Source organism: Staurois parvus, unplaced genomic scaffold (assembly GCF_062004578.1).
Source record: "Staurois parvus isolate SC_StPar_1 unplaced genomic scaffold, SC_StPar_1.0 ptg000206l, whole genome shotgun sequence".
Taxonomy (NCBI): domain Eukaryota; kingdom Metazoa; phylum Chordata; class Amphibia; order Anura; family Ranidae; genus Staurois; species Staurois parvus.
The window spans coordinates 625,181-644,666 of record NW_028318002.1 but is presented as its reverse complement, the minus strand read 5'-3'; the positions used below and the strand labels follow the sequence as shown (position 1 = coordinate 644,666).

Sequence of the window (19,486 nt, the reverse complement as noted above, 5' to 3'; positions counted from 1 at the left end):
GTGGGGGGAATAGTGCCCCATCATTGGTGTCAGTGGTAGGAATAGTGCCCCATCATTGGTATCAGTGGGAGGAATAGTGCCCCATCATCGGTGTCAGTTCGAGGAATAGTGCCCCATCATTGGTTTCAGTGGAAGGAATAGTGCCCCATCATTGGTGTCAGTAGAAGGAATAGTGCCCTATCATTGCTGTAGTGGAAGGAATAGTGCCCCATTATTGGTGCCAGTGGGAGGAATATTGGCCCATTGTTGGTGTTAGTAAGAGGAATAGTGTCCCCAATGTTGGCGTCAGTGGGAGGAATAATGGCCCATTGTAGGTGTCACTGAGGGGAATGGTGCCTGTTATCTGAGGGAAGAATAGTTCCCCAAGGGCTGGATAAAGATAAGGAAAGGGCCACATCTGGCCCCAGGGCAACAGTTTAGAGGCTCCTGCAGTATAGCCCGAGTGTCTCCCTCTTGCAGGAAATTACAGAAGGCTAGAACAAAGGCATAGTAGTACTTTCTAAAAAATTTAACTATTTTTCATGTACATGAATGGATTAATTGGGGAGTATATTAATACCTAGCTGCACTTGCCTATTAAGCCAAGTGATGTTGTGAAAGACCTGATTTGACATTTTACCGAACAGAACTTGCTACAAACCACTGCTTACATTTTATTCATTTTTTTTTACTAGGGCCAGTCTGGAATATCTATTTGCAACTAAAAAAAAAACCAAAAAAAAAACCACAAGCCACGGTCGTCAAATTAGGGTCATGAAAGAAAACCTTTGCAGGAAAATGGTGGTTAAAGACAAAATGGCCATCTGTATGTCCAGTTATTACACTGCTTATTCTACCTATAACAATACCAGGCCTCTTTATGGGGTGAGAACAAGAGATCTGAATAACAAAACGTATGTTCTGCATACTATGTGAGATGTCTCTCCATAGGATTGATTTACAGACAAGACCTTTGGGAAGAAGGGGAAAATCATTGTCTAAGAAGAATTCCTGAGAAGTGTTATTACCGAAATGATAATGTAACATCATTAGCAATTCTGCTACCGTGTTCAGGTGATGTACAACTGCATTAGCAAATAGGAAGTTAGGTAAACATGTTAGTGCCCGATCGGTGTGGTGGTGGTGGTGGTGGTGGGGGCGGGGGGTTCTGTATGCAGAAGCTTGCAGTATATACCGTACATCATATTGTACATGCTGTAAGAAAGACATTTCTTCGTACTTAGACTAACTTTTAGGTATATTCTACACCATTTTCAATGTCCAAGTACACACTTATTACTTCTACAGTATATATTATATAAAGGGCTAACAAAGAGTAGAGAGATTGTGTACAAAATACTGTCAGGGCCCATGAATTTACAATGCAGAGTCTTGTTCCCTGAAGGACCTCTATTTTATTCCTAGCAAACCTCACTGTCTGTTTTATTCCCTGTAGTTTTAATAAACTGTATGGGTTTTACTAGCGGGATTGTTCTAGTGATACCTTTTCATTCCAAATACATAGAATTCCTGCTCTGCTTTTATGAGTGACCCATAAATTACGAGTCTGCTGACTAAATGAGACACTTTAATGCATCAATTAACTAATCCTGATTACTACAGTGGATACCTGAATACCCATACTAACAAATTATGGCCCAAATATTTTCTTTCACATTAAATAATTATTTTCATAGGATTCTGCTCCAAAAATAGGACCGTTCATGTTGGTTTCCAACCCCACACAGGTTTTTAACTGCAATATAAAAAGGTTTATAATCAACTTCTTAAGAAGTGATCTCTCATTCTTCCCCTAGACTTCCATATGCAAGCAACTGGAATGGACTGTCTTGAGTACAATTTTTATGGCAGATCACATGCTGCCTTGATAAAAGGGCATTGGCATAGTCCTGAAACATTGGCCTTTAATATGAGGATCATGTCAGTGTAAAAAAAGAAAAAAAATGTAAGGATGATGTGCTGGTGAGAGAGTTTTACTAATAGGTATGGACTATTACACATATGCTCATCTGTGCTAGTTGAGAGTTTTATATGGCTCCTATGATACTAGTTTAAGCCACCTGGTTATAGCTTCAGTTAAGGTTAACCCGTTTTACAAAACCCTGTCCTGAAGTTATTTTAATTATATACTACCATGCATACATGACACACATAGCATGTCTGTAGTCATATATTCTTCATTTTGCTCCCAAGAAAATATCAGACACTAAATAAATGACACTTTGTAGATATGCTCTTAAAAAGAAGTAGCTGAATTAAACTGTATATAGGCCTGGCATCCTAATGGTGGCTTGAACGTAGAATTTTAAAGATTTTTTTTTTTAATTTTATATGTTCACATTTTGGTATAATATCTCAGCAAATCAAAAAGCTGTATGTTAAAAAAAAGCTCAATAAGAAAAAAAAAATGACAGGATTGATTTAAATAACAGATCTAATTATAATACATACACTCACCGGCCACTTTATTAGGTACAGCGGGGATCGAAAATTTGGGCACCCCAGCTAAAAATTTGTATTAATGTGCATAAAGAAGCCAAGGAAAGATGGAAAAATCTCCAAAAGGCATCAAATTACAGATTAGACATTCTTATAATATGTCAACAAAAGTTAGATTTTGTTTCCATCATTTCCACTTTCAAAATAACAGAAAACAAAAAAATGGCCATCTGTCCTTGGCTTCTTTATGCACATTAATACAAATTTTTAGCTGGGGTGCCCAAACTTTCGATCCCCACTGTACACCTTGCTAATGCCAAGAAAATATCCCCCACACCATTACACCACCATCCACAGCCTGAGCCGTTGATACAAGGCAGGATGGATCCATGCTTTCATGATTTTTTTTTTTTTTTTAAATCCAAACTCTTTTATTAAGAATAGAGATGAGCGAATTTCTCAAAAATTCGATTCGGCTGATTCGGCGAATTCCAGTATGAAATTCGATTCGATGCGAATTAATTCGCTACGAAGTTAACTTATTAAAAGGGTTTCTAGGCTTCAGAGAGCCTTTAAATTAGTGCAGAACACTGTACCTTTAATTTAAATGCCCTTGGAGATGAGGAAGGAGAAGGATGAGAAGAAGGAGAAGGAGAAGGAGAAGGATGAGAAGAAGGAGAAGGATGAGAAGAAGGAGAAGGAGAAGGATGAGGAGAAGGAGAAGGATGAGAAGAAGGAGAAGGATGAGAAGGATGAGAAGAAGGAGAAGGAGAAGGATGAGAAGGATGAGAAGGATGAGAAGGATGAGAAGAAGGAAAAGGAGAAGGAGAAGAAGGAGAAGGATGAGAAGGATGAGAAGAAGGAGAAGGATGAGAAGAAGGAGAAGGAGAAGGATGAGAAGAAGGAGAAGGAGAAGGATGAGAAGAAGGAGAAGGATGAGAAGAAGGAGAAGGATGAGAAGAAGGAGAAGGATGAGAAGAAGGAGAAGGATGAGAAGAAGGAGAAGGATGAGAAGAAGGATGAGAAGAAGGAGAAGGATGAGAAGAAGGAGAAGGAGAAGGATGAGAAGAAGGAGAAGGATGAGAAGAAGGAGAAGGATGAGAAGAAGGATGAGAAGAAGGAGAAGGATGAGAAGAAGGAGAAGGATGAGAAGAAGGAGAAGGAGAAGGATGAGAAGAAGGAGAAGGAGAAGGATGAGAAGAAGGAGAAGGATGAGAAGAAGGAGAAGGATGAGAAGAAGGAGAAGGATGAGAAGAAGGAGAAGGATGAGAAGAAGGAGAAGGATGAGAAGAAGGAGAAGGATGAGAAGAAAGAGAAGGAGAAGGATGAGAAGAAGGAGAAGGATGAGAAGAAAGAGAAGGAGAAGGATGAGAAGAAGGAGAAGGATGAGAAGAAGGAGAAGGATGAGAAGAAGGAGAAGGATGAGAAGAAGGAGAAGGATGAGAAGAAGGAGAAGGATGTGAAGAAGGATGAGAAGAAGGATGAGAAGAAGGATGAGAAGAAGGATGAGAAGAAGGATGAGAAGAAGGAGAAGGATGAGAAGAAGGACAGTTCTGTGACAGTTTCTGTCTATTTCTGACAGTTCTGGGACATTCACTCCATACAGCGGTTTCAACCGCTGTATGGAGGGAATGTCATAGAACTGTCAGAAATAGACTATTTCTGACAGTTCTGGGACATTCACTCCATACAGCGGTTGAAACATTGTATCTATTTGTTTCCATAAATGGATCCATTTATGGAAACAAATAGATACAATGTTTCAACCGCTGTATGGAGTGAGTGTCCCAGAACTGTCATAAATAGTCTATTTCTGACAGTTCTATGACATTCCCTCCATACAGCGGTTTCAACCGCTGTATGGAGTAAATGTCCCAGAACTGTCATAAATAGTCTATTTCTGACAGTTCTGGGACATTCACTCCATACAGCGGTTTCAACCGCTGTATGGAGGGAATGTCATAGAACTGTCAGAAATAGACTATTTCTAACAGTTCTGGGACACTCACTCCATACAGCAGTTGAAACATTGTATCTATTTGTTTCCATAAATGGATCCATTTATGGAAACAAATAGATACAATGTTTCAACCGCTGTATGGAAGGAATGTCCCAGAACTGTCAGAAATAGTCTATTTCTGACAGTTCTGGGACATTCCCTCCATACAGCGGTTTCCGGCAAAAACTGTATGTGCAGAGTTCCTCTATTCTGCAGATACACTTAGAGGAGCTCTGCAGATACACTTAGAGGAGCTCTGCAGATACACTTTTTGCCGGCTTGGAATTATTCTTATTTTCATCCTACTTCTTCTTCTTCTTCTTCTTCATCCTCATCCTCTTCTTCTTCTTCTTCTGAGGATGAGGATGAAGAAGAAGAAGAAGAAGTAGGATGAAAATAAGATTAATTCCAAGCCGCCAAAAAGTGTATGTGCAGAGCTCCTCTAAGTGTATGTGCAGAGCTCCTCTAAGTGTATCTGCAGAATAGAGGAACTCTGCACATACACTTTTTGCCGGCTTGGAATTATTCTTATTTTCATCCTACTTCTTCTTCTTCTTCTTCATCCTCATCCTCTTCTTCTTCTGAGGATGAGGATGAGGATGAGGATGAAGAAGAAGAAGTAGGATGAAAATAAGATTAATTCCAAGCCGGCAAAAAGTGTATGTGCAGAGCTCCTCTAAGTGTATCTGCAGAATAGAGGAACTCTGCACATACACTTTTTGCCGGCTTGGAATTATTCTTATTTTCATCCTACTTCTTCTTCTTCTTCATCCTCATCCTCTTCTTCTTCTGAGGATGAGGATGAAGAAGAAGAAGAAGTAGGATGAAAATAAGATTAATTCCAAGCCGGCAAAAAGTGTATGTGCAGAGCTCCTCTAAGTGTATCTGCAGAGCTCCTCTAAGTGTATCTGCAGAATAGAGGAACTCTGCACATACACTTTTTGCCGGCTTGGAATTATTCTTCTTTTCATCCTACTTCTTCTTCTTCTTCTTCATCCTCATCCTCAGAAGAAGAGGATGAGGATGAAGAAGAAGAAGAAGAAGAAGTAGGATGAAAATAAGAATAATTCCAAGCCGGCAAAAAGTGTATGTGCAGAGTTCCTCTATTTCTGACAGTTCTCCGACAGCTTCTTCACATGTACAGTGGTTGAAACATCTGTATCCTAAATGTAAACTAATAGATACAATGTTTCAACCGCTAAACATGTGTTCCTTCTGTCAGAGAACTGTCAGAAATAGCGGAGCTCACTGCAGGGACACTTTTGCCGGCTGATCGGGAAATATTCGATTTGCGCACCCGAAGTAGGCAAAATTTCGGATTCGACGCGAATCGAATATTTCCTGAAATTCGACTCGAATTCCGGTTCGCCTGGTTCGATTCGCTCATCTCTAATTAAGAACAACATCACAAGTTACAATGAGTGGCATATTTACAAAAACAGGTAAACAAGAATAAACTTTTATCTTGCAATTCAAGGTCCTAATGTGAAAAAGATCAGTACATATGTGATCCTGAGTTTCATTTAGTAAATAGGGTTTAATTTAACCAATAAACAAACAGGTGGAATTATCTAGGTACTAAGGAAGTCAGTGTGGGACTACAATATGCACCTTATAGATTGCAGAGCATAGAACGCTATAAAAAGAATATAGCTCTATAGTGACAAGTTAGGTCTACAATTGAAGGAGCCTCTGCATAACTAGTGGAGATGGGGCCAGCCCCGATATGTCTAGCCAACTCCGCCAGACTGTATAAAATTTACGCTGGGCGTTCCAGTGGCGATAAATGAGTTGTTCTCTTAGAAGCAGGGTGCTGACATTTTCTATCCATTGTTTATAAGTTGGAAAGGAGGATGTCATTCAGTATCTGGCAATACGTTTTTTAGTAAGGTATAGCAGGCGAGAAACCATAATATATATTCCTGGCTTTCATGATGTTTACGACAAATTCTGACCCTTCCATCTGAATGTTACAGCAACCACGCAGCCCATTCTACTCTGACCTCTGACATCAACAAGGCATTTTTGTCCACACAACTGCCATTCACTAGATATTTTCTCTTTTATGGACCATTCTCTGTAAAACCCTAGAGATGGTTGTGTGTGAAAATCCCAGTAGATCAGCAGTTTTCGAAATATTCAGACCAGCCTGTCTGGCACCAACAACCATGCCACGTTCAAAGTCACTTAAATCCCCTTTCTTCCCCATTCTGATGCTCAGTTTGACCTTCAGCAAGTTGTCTTCGCCATGTCTACATGCCTAAATGCATTGAGTTGCTGCCATGTGATTGGCTGATTAGCAATTTGTGCTACCAAGAAACTGAATAGGTGTACCTAATTAAAGTGGGCGGTGAGTGTATGTTAGACCTGACCTCTGCAGAGCTACCCACAAGTCTATGCTACTGACGAACCCACACGATGGGATATATAAAAAAAAAAAAAAAAAAGTTAGAAGGAACAAAAACATATACCACAAAGGCAGACTTCCACATGGAAGTTTGAAATTGAATTTCCGCTTTTCCTGGTAGAAATAAAATTTGGTCTGGGATGTTATATACACTGCAAGAATTTTCAGCACCAGAATGGCACTGAACAAAGCTGTGAACCAGCCTTAAATGTTTTCAGACTCACAGTTAAACCTATGTATAAATATTGGTCTGTCAGTCATCTTGGGGGTTTTTTATGTTCTTCTGAAGCTCTAGCTAGGACCTGGTCAAGCACATGGTGGGATATCCCCGTTCCAAAGATTTGTGATACATTTTGTCTAACTGTTGCTTCCTATTGATGTCATTTGAGCAAATGTGTGGGACTGTTGCAAAATGTAAGACCGATAAGCTTTTTAAACGGTACTTTGAATGTGCACTGTGATCATGAAGAAGAGTGTTACAATCCATAGGTTTCATTTACACAGATGTTTTGAGTAAAACTTGGACATCTGTAATCCTAACATCAAGTTAGGTCATACTTTCTAGAGATTTCTGAATTGAACACCAAACCTGGAAAAAGTAAAGAATACAGTCTCCTATGTGGTCTTTTATTTACAAAGGCTGTAAGTAAAAGTCAGTTAAATGGGTTGGTGCCTGAGTGATGGATCTAGAGCCAGATATAATGGGATTGAACTTCGGGGCTGTGGTACCTTTGTGTATTTTGGGTAGCCCATAGATGACTGGGAACCAAGGGTGTTCACCAGATAGAAACTCTCACAGAACATCCAACCTTTGGAACAGCCAATGTCAATCAAAGTTGTCAGGGCATTCTTGGTGCTCTGTGGAGGACAATTGTGCATAGCTTGTGGTATCTGCTAGCATGAGGAGCTACAACTCTTTAGTTGGAACTCTACACAGAGCTCAGTTTTTCCCTGCCCCATGTGCTAACAATTCAATATACACTTTCACATAACAGTAAGGCAAGCCATAGATTTTTTTCTGCACCCCTAATTACAAGACATTCTCTAAATGGTGGCGGTGTTGAGCGAACGACCCCCTGTATTTAGTATACAGATGGTAAATTTCTGAAACCGCACCTGGAAGAGACAGCACTGATGCAGCACAGACTACTACAGTTCTGCACCCCCCAGTTGCACTCTGGATGTGAGATAAGAATTTGATATAAGTAAGCTGGACCATGGTAAGTTTTAAAAAAAGATTGTTCCTGGTGTTCAGCTTTAGAAGTTGCACTGCGTTCTTTCTCTGTTCTCTGAATAGAGCAGTAGAGGTGTGAAGGGAAGGGGAGCATATGCTGCAGGGAAGAACCCTGTTGATGTGCTCTGCATGGGAAAAGTACATGTCAGTTTAAAAAGACAAACATATACAGTATATTATCAATTTCTGCATATATATCACTTTGTTACAGTGAGCTGTAATTTTTAGTCTATGTCAATAAAAATGTCTAAAGTGCTCAGGTACTATAAGGACAGCAAACACTGAATACTTTTTCACCATGAGTCAGACAGTTTGTTCAATCTGAATGACAATAGTTTGACAGAAATTCATCTTTTTGGCTTGCAAGAATCACATCTCATATTTTCCAGTCAAAACGGAGCTCAGCTGTAAACGACCCAAAAAAAAATCAGAAATATGTTGACGCTAAACAGAGCAGCATAGCTGCAAGCCTTACTCCGAGCCAATTTGCTGAACAAAGTATGTTCATCTTCAGTCCTTGGGTACATTAACGTAAAGGAATTTGACAGCAAGTTCCGCAGGGCACTGAAGTGCATACTTTAGACTAACATGAGCACAAGCATGTATTTGTGGAATATATGATGGGTACCAATTAGGGACTTCAGTCATCTTGCAAATATAGGACAGGGTCTTATACCAGAAAAAAAAAAAGTCAAGACAGACCCGCACTATAACATCTATTATTGTTTAGAAAAATTAAATTTTTAAAAATGGTGTTGTCAGCTCAGAATCCAGTATAAGGTAATTAATTCCAAGCAAAAAGTAGTTTAATGTGAAACGCCAACTTTCCTCTCTCAAATATATGCATCACAAGCATTTCAGCACATGTTAGAGCAGACTCTCTATTCCTGCATGGTGGAAATTGACACCAGCGTTATAGTCCTTTCCTTCATCCCAAGTGGGAGAGGTCCATCTGCTATAATCACTGTGTTGTAAAACAAAGAAAAATGCTCAGAAAGACAGTGAGCCACTGACATACAGTATATAGGAAATTAGATTTCTTGGGGCATGCTGTGCACAACATGCACACAACACACTTAGATTTCATGGTCTAAAAGATACAGCATTTGATTTTTTGGCAGTTTTAGAAGGCCCAAACTGGAATAACTGAGAAAAGAATTGTCCCCCCCCCCCAGAAGTGGGACTTTAAAGGGCAGCACTGATCAATGAGTCAAGATATCAAAGACACAGGATTTGAAAAAAAACCCCAATAATGTATTGGTACACAATTGATAAAATGACAGTTATATTCAGCAAGCGTGGTTACAAGAGATTGCATGCACAATACTGTACATGATCAGTTTGATAGTCATACATCCAGCCCGCTTCGAGATTAGAACTTTTCTTCTTCGGGGATGCAATACATGACTAAGAATATATTCCATGGATTCAAGATCATTTGATATAACCACATAGGTATTTTAAAAGAAAAATAAAGGTAATGCAGAAGTGCTGAGAACTGATGTTGTTTGGGTACATTGCTGTCCGCCAATGCCACTGGGGTCACCATAAGGAGCCGAGAATCAAAACCCCATCCATGATTAAAGAGCAGTAGTACACAAGGATGTGTGTGTGTGTGTATATATATATATATATATATATATATATATATATATATATATACACATACATACACACACACATACACACCCAAGGGACATTCAATACTACAATGGTCAAAAGAAGAATGGCTGTGATGTTGCTCACCAAACCATGGTCATGTGATCTTCTTCTGATAGTATATAAGGGTGTGGAAAGACAAGATGGTGTGTCCATGTGCAGCACAGCCGAGCTGGAATAAAGTATATCCAAAGCCATTTTTTCCTACCTCATAGATATAACAAGAAGAGGGCATCACTTCAAATTAAAGTAGAACTTCACTCTTTCAATCAACATTGACTATTTTGAATCCTTATGCTGCTAGCATTAGTAAATAGAGTAGTAAAAAGTAGAAAGTACAGTGGTACCTCAGTTTACAAATTTAATGCGTTCTGTGGGACGTTTCGTATTGCGGAAAATTCGTAAACCGAAACGTGGTCTCCCATAGGAATGCATTGAAAACCAATTAATCCGTTCCTGTGGTCAGAAAAAAGTAAAAAAAAAAAGTCTTATCTGTTCAAAATGCTTTATAAAGTGCACTTTAAAGGCATAAATACTGTACAGGGAGATGTTAAAAAATTTCCAGAATGGCTCCAAAACTTGATGCAAAAACCACTCCAACACCTCCACACTCGGCGCCATGTGCTACCCACAGACTCCAGCATGCATGGGGCGGCGCTATAAACCTCCCAGGCGCAATGCATCCTGCGGAAACTTGCTTTGTATTGCGAAAAAAAAATTTGTAAACCGAGGCATTATTTTCAATGGATTTTCATTCATAAACCGAAAATTACATTAACTGAGGTGTTCGTAAACCGAGGTATTACTGTATATCATATTTACTTGTTTTAAACAGCTTTTTTTTTTTTTACATTTCTTTCGTTATTTCCGAGTTTCCATACCTAGGCAACTGATTTCCTACATCCCAGGAGTCTTCAGGAGGGGTTTTCTCAGCTAAACACACTCTCCTGTCTGTATGCCTGAGCGAAGGGCAGATGGATTCCAGGAAGTAAATAATACATAAATCATCTACACTTACTGAAGATAGTCACAGCCAGAAATGGTAGGGGATGTTTTTCTAAAAAATTTCTCAGCAAACTAAAGCATGGAGATATGGGTGGATGGGTGAGTTTGCTTTGAATAGTAAACATTAAAATAGTGCTTTTGGTTTGTTGTGCTCAGTTGCAGTGCAGTTCTGCTTTAAGAAGAAGTTGTAATTAGGACAAATGACCCCATTTAAAGTTTTCTTCACCATTTCTGTTCCTGTAGCAACTCAAACTTTTAGATTTCGCCTCACTTTCAATTTTGGTGAGAATGGTCACCAGGAAAAATGGAGAGGGAGAATCTCATCAGGGAAGACAGAGAGTAACATAAATCTGATAGAGGTTCTAATACCTCACCACTAACTAAAAAAGTGGCTACAGTCAGTTTGATGTGTATCCAAACCAAAAACAAAATTGAATTTATTGTATTTGCATCATTTGACTTGCTTGTTAGTCCATTTTCAACGTGATCTTGCAAACTCCATGGGCAGATTTGATGTCATGGGTCTTGTAAGTCAGGTGAGGTCCGGAAACACACGTTGTTGAACAGCAGTCAAAAGCAACAATGTGGCGTGTAGGCTGTGTTTAAATTCTTTCAGCGGTGTAAATAATGCACATATCACAATGAAACCAAGCACACATACAACAAACACTTTACTGATTTTCCCTATATAGAATTATGTGGCTTGCTCCACCCCTCTGGTGATGAGGCAAAGAACTTTTCAACTCACCCTAACAGTTTACCAGTTCCTTAGGTGTGGTGGCTGTAATTGTTCTCTTTTTTTCAGGTTTTTTTTATTTTTACAATTAACCTGGTGATCCTGCCAGTACCACTTCCTGTTTTAGGGTGACCACACTCACTACACTTTGTCTATGGGAAAGCAGTGTCACCTTAGTTGGGAACAATATAACTGATATAAGTGCAGTACAGGCAGAGAGCACTGGGAAAGGGGGGGGAGTGAGCAATTTATCAAAACTGGAGCAGACAGAATCTGGAGTGGATATGCATGGCAACCAATCAGCTTCTACCCTTAGCTTGATCAGTTAAACATTGAAAATTAATAATCAAAGCTGATTGATTGCCATGCATATCCACTCCAGATTCTGGCTCCTCTAGTTTTGATAAATTCCCCCTCCAGACGTTTTCAGCTCACAAGGTTTCTGGTTGAATTCACACTAAAGAGATTATATATATCACAGACTGTATATAGATGTAAATCTAACAAACTAAAAGGAAACAAAATTATTTTTTAGGGTTTGTATAGACTTATATAAAGTATATTTTTGGTAGGATTTAATTACAAAATCACAGATTACCGAGGAACAGGTCTAACATTGGAAGTGTTATGGTGTGTTGGCAGCCCCCAAAAAAATACATGGGATGCCCTAATGCAATGATTGTTGACAGAAATATGTATATAATAAAGGGCATATTTACAAAGCCACTTTTTATTTTGAAAAAAACCCCAAAAAAAACATACCACCTAGGGAGGGGAGAGCGCCTTCTTCAGCTTCCTCCACTGAACTCCAGGCAAATAGCTAAATACACAAACGTGGCAAATGAGGTTTAATGTTGATAAATGTAAGGTTCTGCACTTGGGGGCTAAGAATATGCATGCATCATACATACTAGGGGGGTACAACTGGGGAAATCAATGGTGGAGAAGGATCTGGGGGTTCTGGTAGATCACAAGCTTAATAATGGCATGCAATGCCAAGCAGCGGTTTCTAAAGCGAGCAAAATCCTCTCCTGTATTAAAAGAGGTATAGACTCCAGAGAGAGAGAGAGAGAGAGAGAGAGAGAGAGAGAGAGAGAGAGATCATATTACCCCTGTACAAATCATTAGTAAGACCTCATCTGGAATATGCAGTTCTGTTTTGGGCACCAATTCACAAAAAGAACATTGGTGAAAGTACAGAGAAGGGCAACTAAACTGATGTGAGGCATAGATTAGCTCAGCTATGAGGAAAGATTAGAGGATCTTAATTTATTTTCTCTTGAGAAGAGGAGATTAAGGGGGGATATGATCAACATGTATAAATACATCCGTGTGGTTCATATAGTGAACTCGGTGTAGAGCTATTCACCCTGAGGTCACCACAGAGGACAAGGGGGCACTCTGCTTCTGGAGGAAAAGAGATTTTAATCTCCAAACATGGAATGGTTTCTTCACCGTTAGAGCTGTGAAAATGTGGAATAGACTCCCCCAAGAGTTGGTTCTGGCCAGCTCAGTGGATTGCTTTAAAAAAAAGCCTGGATTCTGTCTTAGATACACAGAATATACCTGGATACTAACATTTATAGGTAAAGTTGATTCAGGGAATATTCGATTGCCTCTCGGGGGATCAGGAAGGCATTTTTTCCGTGCAGGAGCAAATTGGATCATTCTTTGCCTTCCTCTGGATCAACTGTGGGTATAGGATTATAACTCTTTTTAAATGGTTGAACTGGATGGACTTTTGTCTTTTTTCAGCCAGACTATGTAACACAGACAGAATCTGTAAGGGAGCCATTGAAGTCTATGTATTTATGCCCATTCTGACTAGCAGGGAGGGGGACATGTTACTTTTTTTTTGCTGCAGTTTTACTTTTACTTACAGGTCTCCCACCCACTCTGACTATGCAGAGAAATAGAAACAGACTGATGAAATCATCTCTCTCTCACTCTGCTCCTTCCTTTTATTTCCAAGGTCTTTGCTCTGCAATACATCTGATTCTTTATGTTGCTTCTTGCTACCCCACTCTGAGCTCTGCTGTACAGGGACTGTACAAGGTTTGACACCAAGTCATTTTGCATAGCGCTGCACAAACTGTTGGCGCTATATAAATCCTGAATGACAATATTAAAATGAAGGTGACTACATTGCTTGCATTAAAAAAATAAATAATAAAATGTGCAGGAATAAAAAACAAATTTATTGGATTAATTTTTCTCCTTTAAAAATTTGGGGAAAATTCAATAGAGAAATTGTAAAAAGCAGGCTCATAAACAAGCATAATCCTCCCAACTAAAATTTCCATTTTTTCTACAGAAAGGCACAGTGTCAGTTTTGACTTATTATGAATAGGTTCCCAAAATTTAATGTAAAAACATTTCATAATAAACCCTCAGAATTTCAGGTCTCTGTAATTCCATATTGCCCTGAAATATGATGGAGAACAATGTGTAACGGTTGCGTAGTACAGCCAATATCCGATTTTTGAAAAATAAATGAGAAAATGAACTAAGGCTCTGATTGGTTGTCGTGAACATCACATCCATATTTCATTTATGCACCTTCTGTACATAAGGTACATAGCATTTAGAAACACCAAAGTACACTTGCAAATGTCCACAAAAGCACAAAGAAATCAAAACACAATATACTAGTTTATTTCCATTTGGTAAACATTACAGCTTTTGCTCAGCGTAAGAGGATTTCAGGTAGAAAAAGGCCCCAGGGACTGGCAGAAATTCTAATCAGGTGAAATGTTTTCTTTTGTTAGTGGAACGAATATCCTATTTAATTCCTGGCTATCATTCTGCTATTCAATTTCCTAATTCACAGCAGTGCTCTCTGATTTTTCCTGTCTGCAATGTGATTTATTCTCTCCAGCCAGGAAACATAATCCAAAGTGATGGAAGCAGTAGAAATTGTCTCTTTCAAATGTTTCTCTAATACCGGCCTGGAACGGCTTCAACAATACATCCAGCTGCCTGACGCAGCAGAAGAAAGCAAACTACAATCTCAGCATTTGCAAATAAAATGAATGAACAGAAAGTGTTATATATAGAAAAAGTAATATACTAGAATTGTTGCTGATGTGGAATTTTAAACCATTATCTTTACTTCTATATTAAAAGGAAAATAATCTCATTACAAAACATATTGCCAGGAGAGACTTTGGAGACTTCTCCAACTACATGGCCTTTAAAATAAGTACGGTATACAAGGGTCTCTGTCATGATCATCAACAATGGCATTTCTAGTGCATAGTTGTGCCTTGGGAATATTGCTTCTTTCTGGTGCAAATGTATTGAGGTGTAGTGCAGAAAGAGTCTTAGGGTGGCAACACATGCTTCGATATTACCTGATTGATGTTCTATTCGATCAAAATGATATAAGAAAACAATTGAATAGCCATAACCACCCTTTTGATCAATTTAAATTCTGTTTGGATCAGATTTAATCAAATGGAGTCAATCGCCTAGGATGGAAAATTATTGATGGTTTTTGCATTGATCAGCATACTTTGTTCAAAAAAGATGATCATATTCCAAATCGATCAGATTATAAGGAAAAAGTAGAACACAAGCTGAACACCAATAATTTCACCTCTTCATAAATCCTTTACTGAGCCATGAACAACATACAGGATGTCCCTGCCCAGGGACAACCCCTGTCTGAAGTGTTTCACCATGGTGGGTTTAGTTGTATGGACTAAGGAGCATATTTGGGGATTTGAAGCATAGATGGGCTCCTTTGCCAGAACCCAGAGTATCCACAGTAAAGAAAAGGCTTTAGTTTGTGAAGTGGTGCAGCTCGGCTTAGAGCAGATTATGAGATTACATGGTGGAAAGAAGGATGTGATCGTTAATTTACAATCGTAAATTATGACTGAATCTTAACAAATTTTAACTTTCCCTTGTGTGGCATGTAGATCAAATGTATCATCAACTATAGATCAATTATTCAATTATCTATGGCCACAACTAGAGAAGTGGTTACTCTGCTGTGCATTGTGTTAAAATTAAAGCAGACCTGCGATATTAAGCCACCAATATATTTAAAAAGGAGGAAACCACTTATGACCATTCCCAGGTGAAAGGAACAGCAGAGTAAGGTACAAACCTGCAATTCTATGTTAACATATATTTTTCACAGCAAAAACATCTGTTGGCCAGCCCCCAAAAGGACAACTGAAGTCTACACATCTACCATCCAGCTATGGAGTGTAAGGCTTGGTAAAGGTGAAAACCATTACTCAAGAACAGTGTTTCTCAACCTTTTTGCAGTCAAGCCACTCTTTAAAATGATGTATAATTCTGAGGCACTCCTAACAGTTTTACATACTGCAGCAGCACACACAGGACAACCAAAGTTTGAGATCATTTATTCATGCAAAGCAAACACTTATGTGCACTGGCACTGACCAATATTCCAGCATTTGTTCTCCTGCTCCAGTGCTAACGGGGGAGTGAGAAATCAAGCAAGATGTTGTGCAGGTACCAGACGTCCTCCATATCAACTGGCCACGTCAGCAGTTCTTAGGATGTTGGTGGCTGGCCCACACAGTGCCCAAGCCCTAATGTTGCACAGTGAAAACCTGTGGCCTTGTGTTTTGTGTAACAAGTAGGCAGGCTTTACCAACCCGCTGGCTTGTACACAATTATTGGGCAATTTTTAGGTATTCTGTCAAGGCACCCTTGAAGAACTCAGAAGGCATCCTGGCTGAAAAAGGCTGCTCCAGAGCTTGTCAAAAAGTTACCACTGTGTCATTTGCTATGCATATCTGTCTACTAGAAAAACATTGAAACAGTATTGTTACTTGGCTAGCAAATGCACATAATGGCAGTCAGTGGTGTTTCTGGACACATGTTGTAATTATCCACATGTAAACATAATTTCCAGTCTTTTGCTATATGAACATGAAATACAATGTTTATTTGTGTATGTAACTTTTGTTTTTTCTGGCTTACAGCTAGGATATGATGATGGCACGCCTGCACTCCTCACTTCTCGTTTCCAATGCTCTGTAATTTCTCTTTTGCTTTGTCTACTGTGTTGTCTGCCTCTTCTTTCATGCATGTGCTGGCTATCCTCCTCTTAAGCCAGCTATTAATTTAGTGTGAAAGCTTGGCAGGTAGTAAAGGAAAAGGAATGAGTCACAGGAAGATATTTTCCGAGGAAGTGGCAGACCAGGAAAACTATCTTGTACCTGGCACTTGCTTAGCTTTCACCGCAAACAGCTGGAGGAAAATCAAAGCACCTAACACCTAAATTAATCACAAATAGGACTATGCTGAATTTTATTTTACACATTGAGGGATATATTTTATAAGAGCTATGGCAGACCCTAGCTGCAAAGCAGAAGACAAGAAAACTAAAAAATGATCATGGTATTTTCTAGGCATAGCTGTAATCAGATGAGTATGATCAAACAGACAATCATATACCCTCAAGCTTGATAAAATGGATGGATAGCTATCTGAAAATGTATATATTAGTTATAGTAACGTTTCTGTCTTCATTATATAAAAGAAACATGTCACCATAGCCTTGTTATCACCACCAGAGCCACATTACTTAATCCAGCACCAATACTAATAGATACATGTTACCTGAGCTACAGCCAAGTCAGTTTTCCCTTCTCCAGTGGTCATTCAAATGGTAGCTGTGATGGGATTGACTTTTGGGGGTGGGGAGACCCCTGTCTCAGCTCCCTAAATTACTCTTATGTGTGAGCCACCCTGTGCCTGTTAGGAGTACAGGGTGGGAATGTCCTAGTATTGTGTATTGGTGTGGGGGTTGTCCATTGTTTACTGCCATGTGCTGCATCCCATTTTTCTATTGTGTCTTGCTTGCCAGCAAACTATTATGGGATGTATGTGTTCCTGCCATGTGGTGTATCCCTTTGTTCTATTGTGTGTCTTGGTTTGGTGGGGGGTGTTTCCAGCAGCCCTTCCCCCTGATGGGATGGCCTGCTGATGTATTTCCTGTTCCTGGTTGTATTTCCCCGCCCTGTGTATATATTTGGTGTTTGTCTTAAAATAAAGCAGTTGACTTCCTGTCTTAAGAAGAGTCTGGTGCTGTCTATTTCCTGCTCGATCAGCGGTGGGGTCAGTGGAGGGTGTTCGGACAGGGAAGCGATAGTATAACGGAAATACTCAAGTGCAGACTAGGTCCGGTTCCGTTACAGTAGCTTTGCTCACATCTCTCTCTGTAACCTTACCTAATAGGCACAGTACTCCTTACTAAAGTTATCCATAGCCACATGACATAAAAGCTGCCAGATCTGACAGATTATGGTCAGACTGAGCAACAATATCACATCTATAGGGGTAGGCAGAAGTGCAAAGGTCAACCATTTAGTGGGAACAAAGGATCTGTCAATTTAGAACACCTGTTTGGAAGGCTATTATATCTGCCTTATAGGTTGAGAGCATCAGCATCTAGGCTTCTCCCCCCAATTTTATTTTAGATGGGCCAGCCAGTATATGGCTGAGAACAGTGGGCTCATACCTGATCTTTCTGGAAAGAATGAAAAAAAAAAAAGGGGATATTTGCTTTCTGCAATGTTCCTGGATAGGGTAGGAAAATGCAGAAACTGATGAAATTCATTACCGATGAGGTGAATGATGTACAGTATGTACTACACCAACACAATGGCCTACTGGGAAAAGATAATACCTTATAAAATAATCCCAGGTTCACACCAGTGTGATTTGGGAGTCCAAAGTCAAACTCCATTAGCGCCAATGGAACTGGCCAAGTAGCTGCAACTTGCAACTTGCATTGACATCTGTTAAATGAAGTCACACAGAGTGTCAGCAAACCACTATGAAGTCGCACTGAACAATACGCTTTGTAGTTGCACAAAGTAGTGTGATTTCAAAGCCGCACTGGTATGAACCAAATGTAACAACATATTTTCTCGGGGCCTTTCAAAAGACAGTAGACTGCATTATCAGCAGCATCATTACATTTCTCCCTTTAGAGATTCTTACTGGAGCATCATTCTGCCTGTCTGGCAGCTTGAATTTTTAATTAATGTTTAGCATAGCATCCCTTCACACCTAGCAAGCACAGAAAACACATCTTTTTGCACACTACAACGCAAAAATATATTTGTTGTGGTTCTCTGGACTAAAAAAATGCTGTGGGTCAATCAAAGCCTTGTGTTGTTGCATGTTGTTTGCTTTTTCAAAATGGATAGATTGCCTTACCGCATGTTAAAGCATGTATGGTAATGCACTAAAACAGTCTGCAGCTGAAGCAACCACTAATTCTCACCATCAGTCTTTTTCTTTTATAAAAAAGCTATACTAAATAACAAGCTGCAATAGTTATTTAGTATCATGATCAAAATATCTACAATGTTATCTTTGAATTAATACCACAAAAACATATAGCCAGCAAATGTTAGTATATTTGTATACCAGAAACTACAGTAACAGAACAATGATACTGGCACTCCTCTGACAGCACAGCAACTGGCTAAAGGAGTACATTTTGCATTGTATCGCCTTTAAAATTTGCTTTCCTACAGCAAAATCTATTCTGGCTAAAAAATAGATTGTATTTTTCATTAACGTGACATAAACATATTTTTTAAAAAGAAAACCATTAAATGATAAATAATTAACAAGCATTTTAGAAGTCGGTTTCTCTTGTCGTCAAAGTGCTAAAAGCAATGTGCAGGAAAGCAGTCAGATTACTTAAAACATTGCTACTCACAGTATTCTATGCCCAGTACAATATCCCTGAAGTAAATCCGGGCTTGTTCTTCTGAAAAGGGATGATCACATGGAACTTCCATGACAGGTCTTAGGAAAAAATAAAACAAAACTGTCACTCAAAAACCAATGACAACCATAAATCATTTATCAGGGAAGCAATCTTCATTGAACACAAAGATGTAAAAGGAGCATGTATTTCAGTAATAAACAGATGCAAGTACTGTATTATTCACTCCCAAAATAAAATAACCTGCAAATAGGCAGCTAGTACAACAGATCAAACCC

At 39.2% G+C, this 19,486-nt stretch overlaps 1 protein-coding gene across 8 annotated transcripts in view; it reads right to left on the bottom strand.

The window, feature by feature from the left end:
• The window catches only part of CAMKK1 (calcium/calmodulin dependent protein kinase kinase 1), a 323,389-nt gene that overhangs the window by 117,533 nt on the left and 186,370 nt on the right, over positions 1 to 19,486 (bottom strand). For all 8 annotated transcript variants that reach the window (XR_016312890.1, XM_089678491.1, XM_089678497.1 and 5 more), the window contains one exon: positions 19,200 to 19,288. Coding sequence is in view for 7 of the 8 variants with exons in the window: in XM_089678491.1 (XP_089534617.1) it covers positions 19,200 to 19,288 (89 nt within the window). In the remaining variant the exon portion in view is untranslated. The remainder of the gene's footprint in view (positions 1 to 19,199; positions 19,289 to 19,486) is intronic.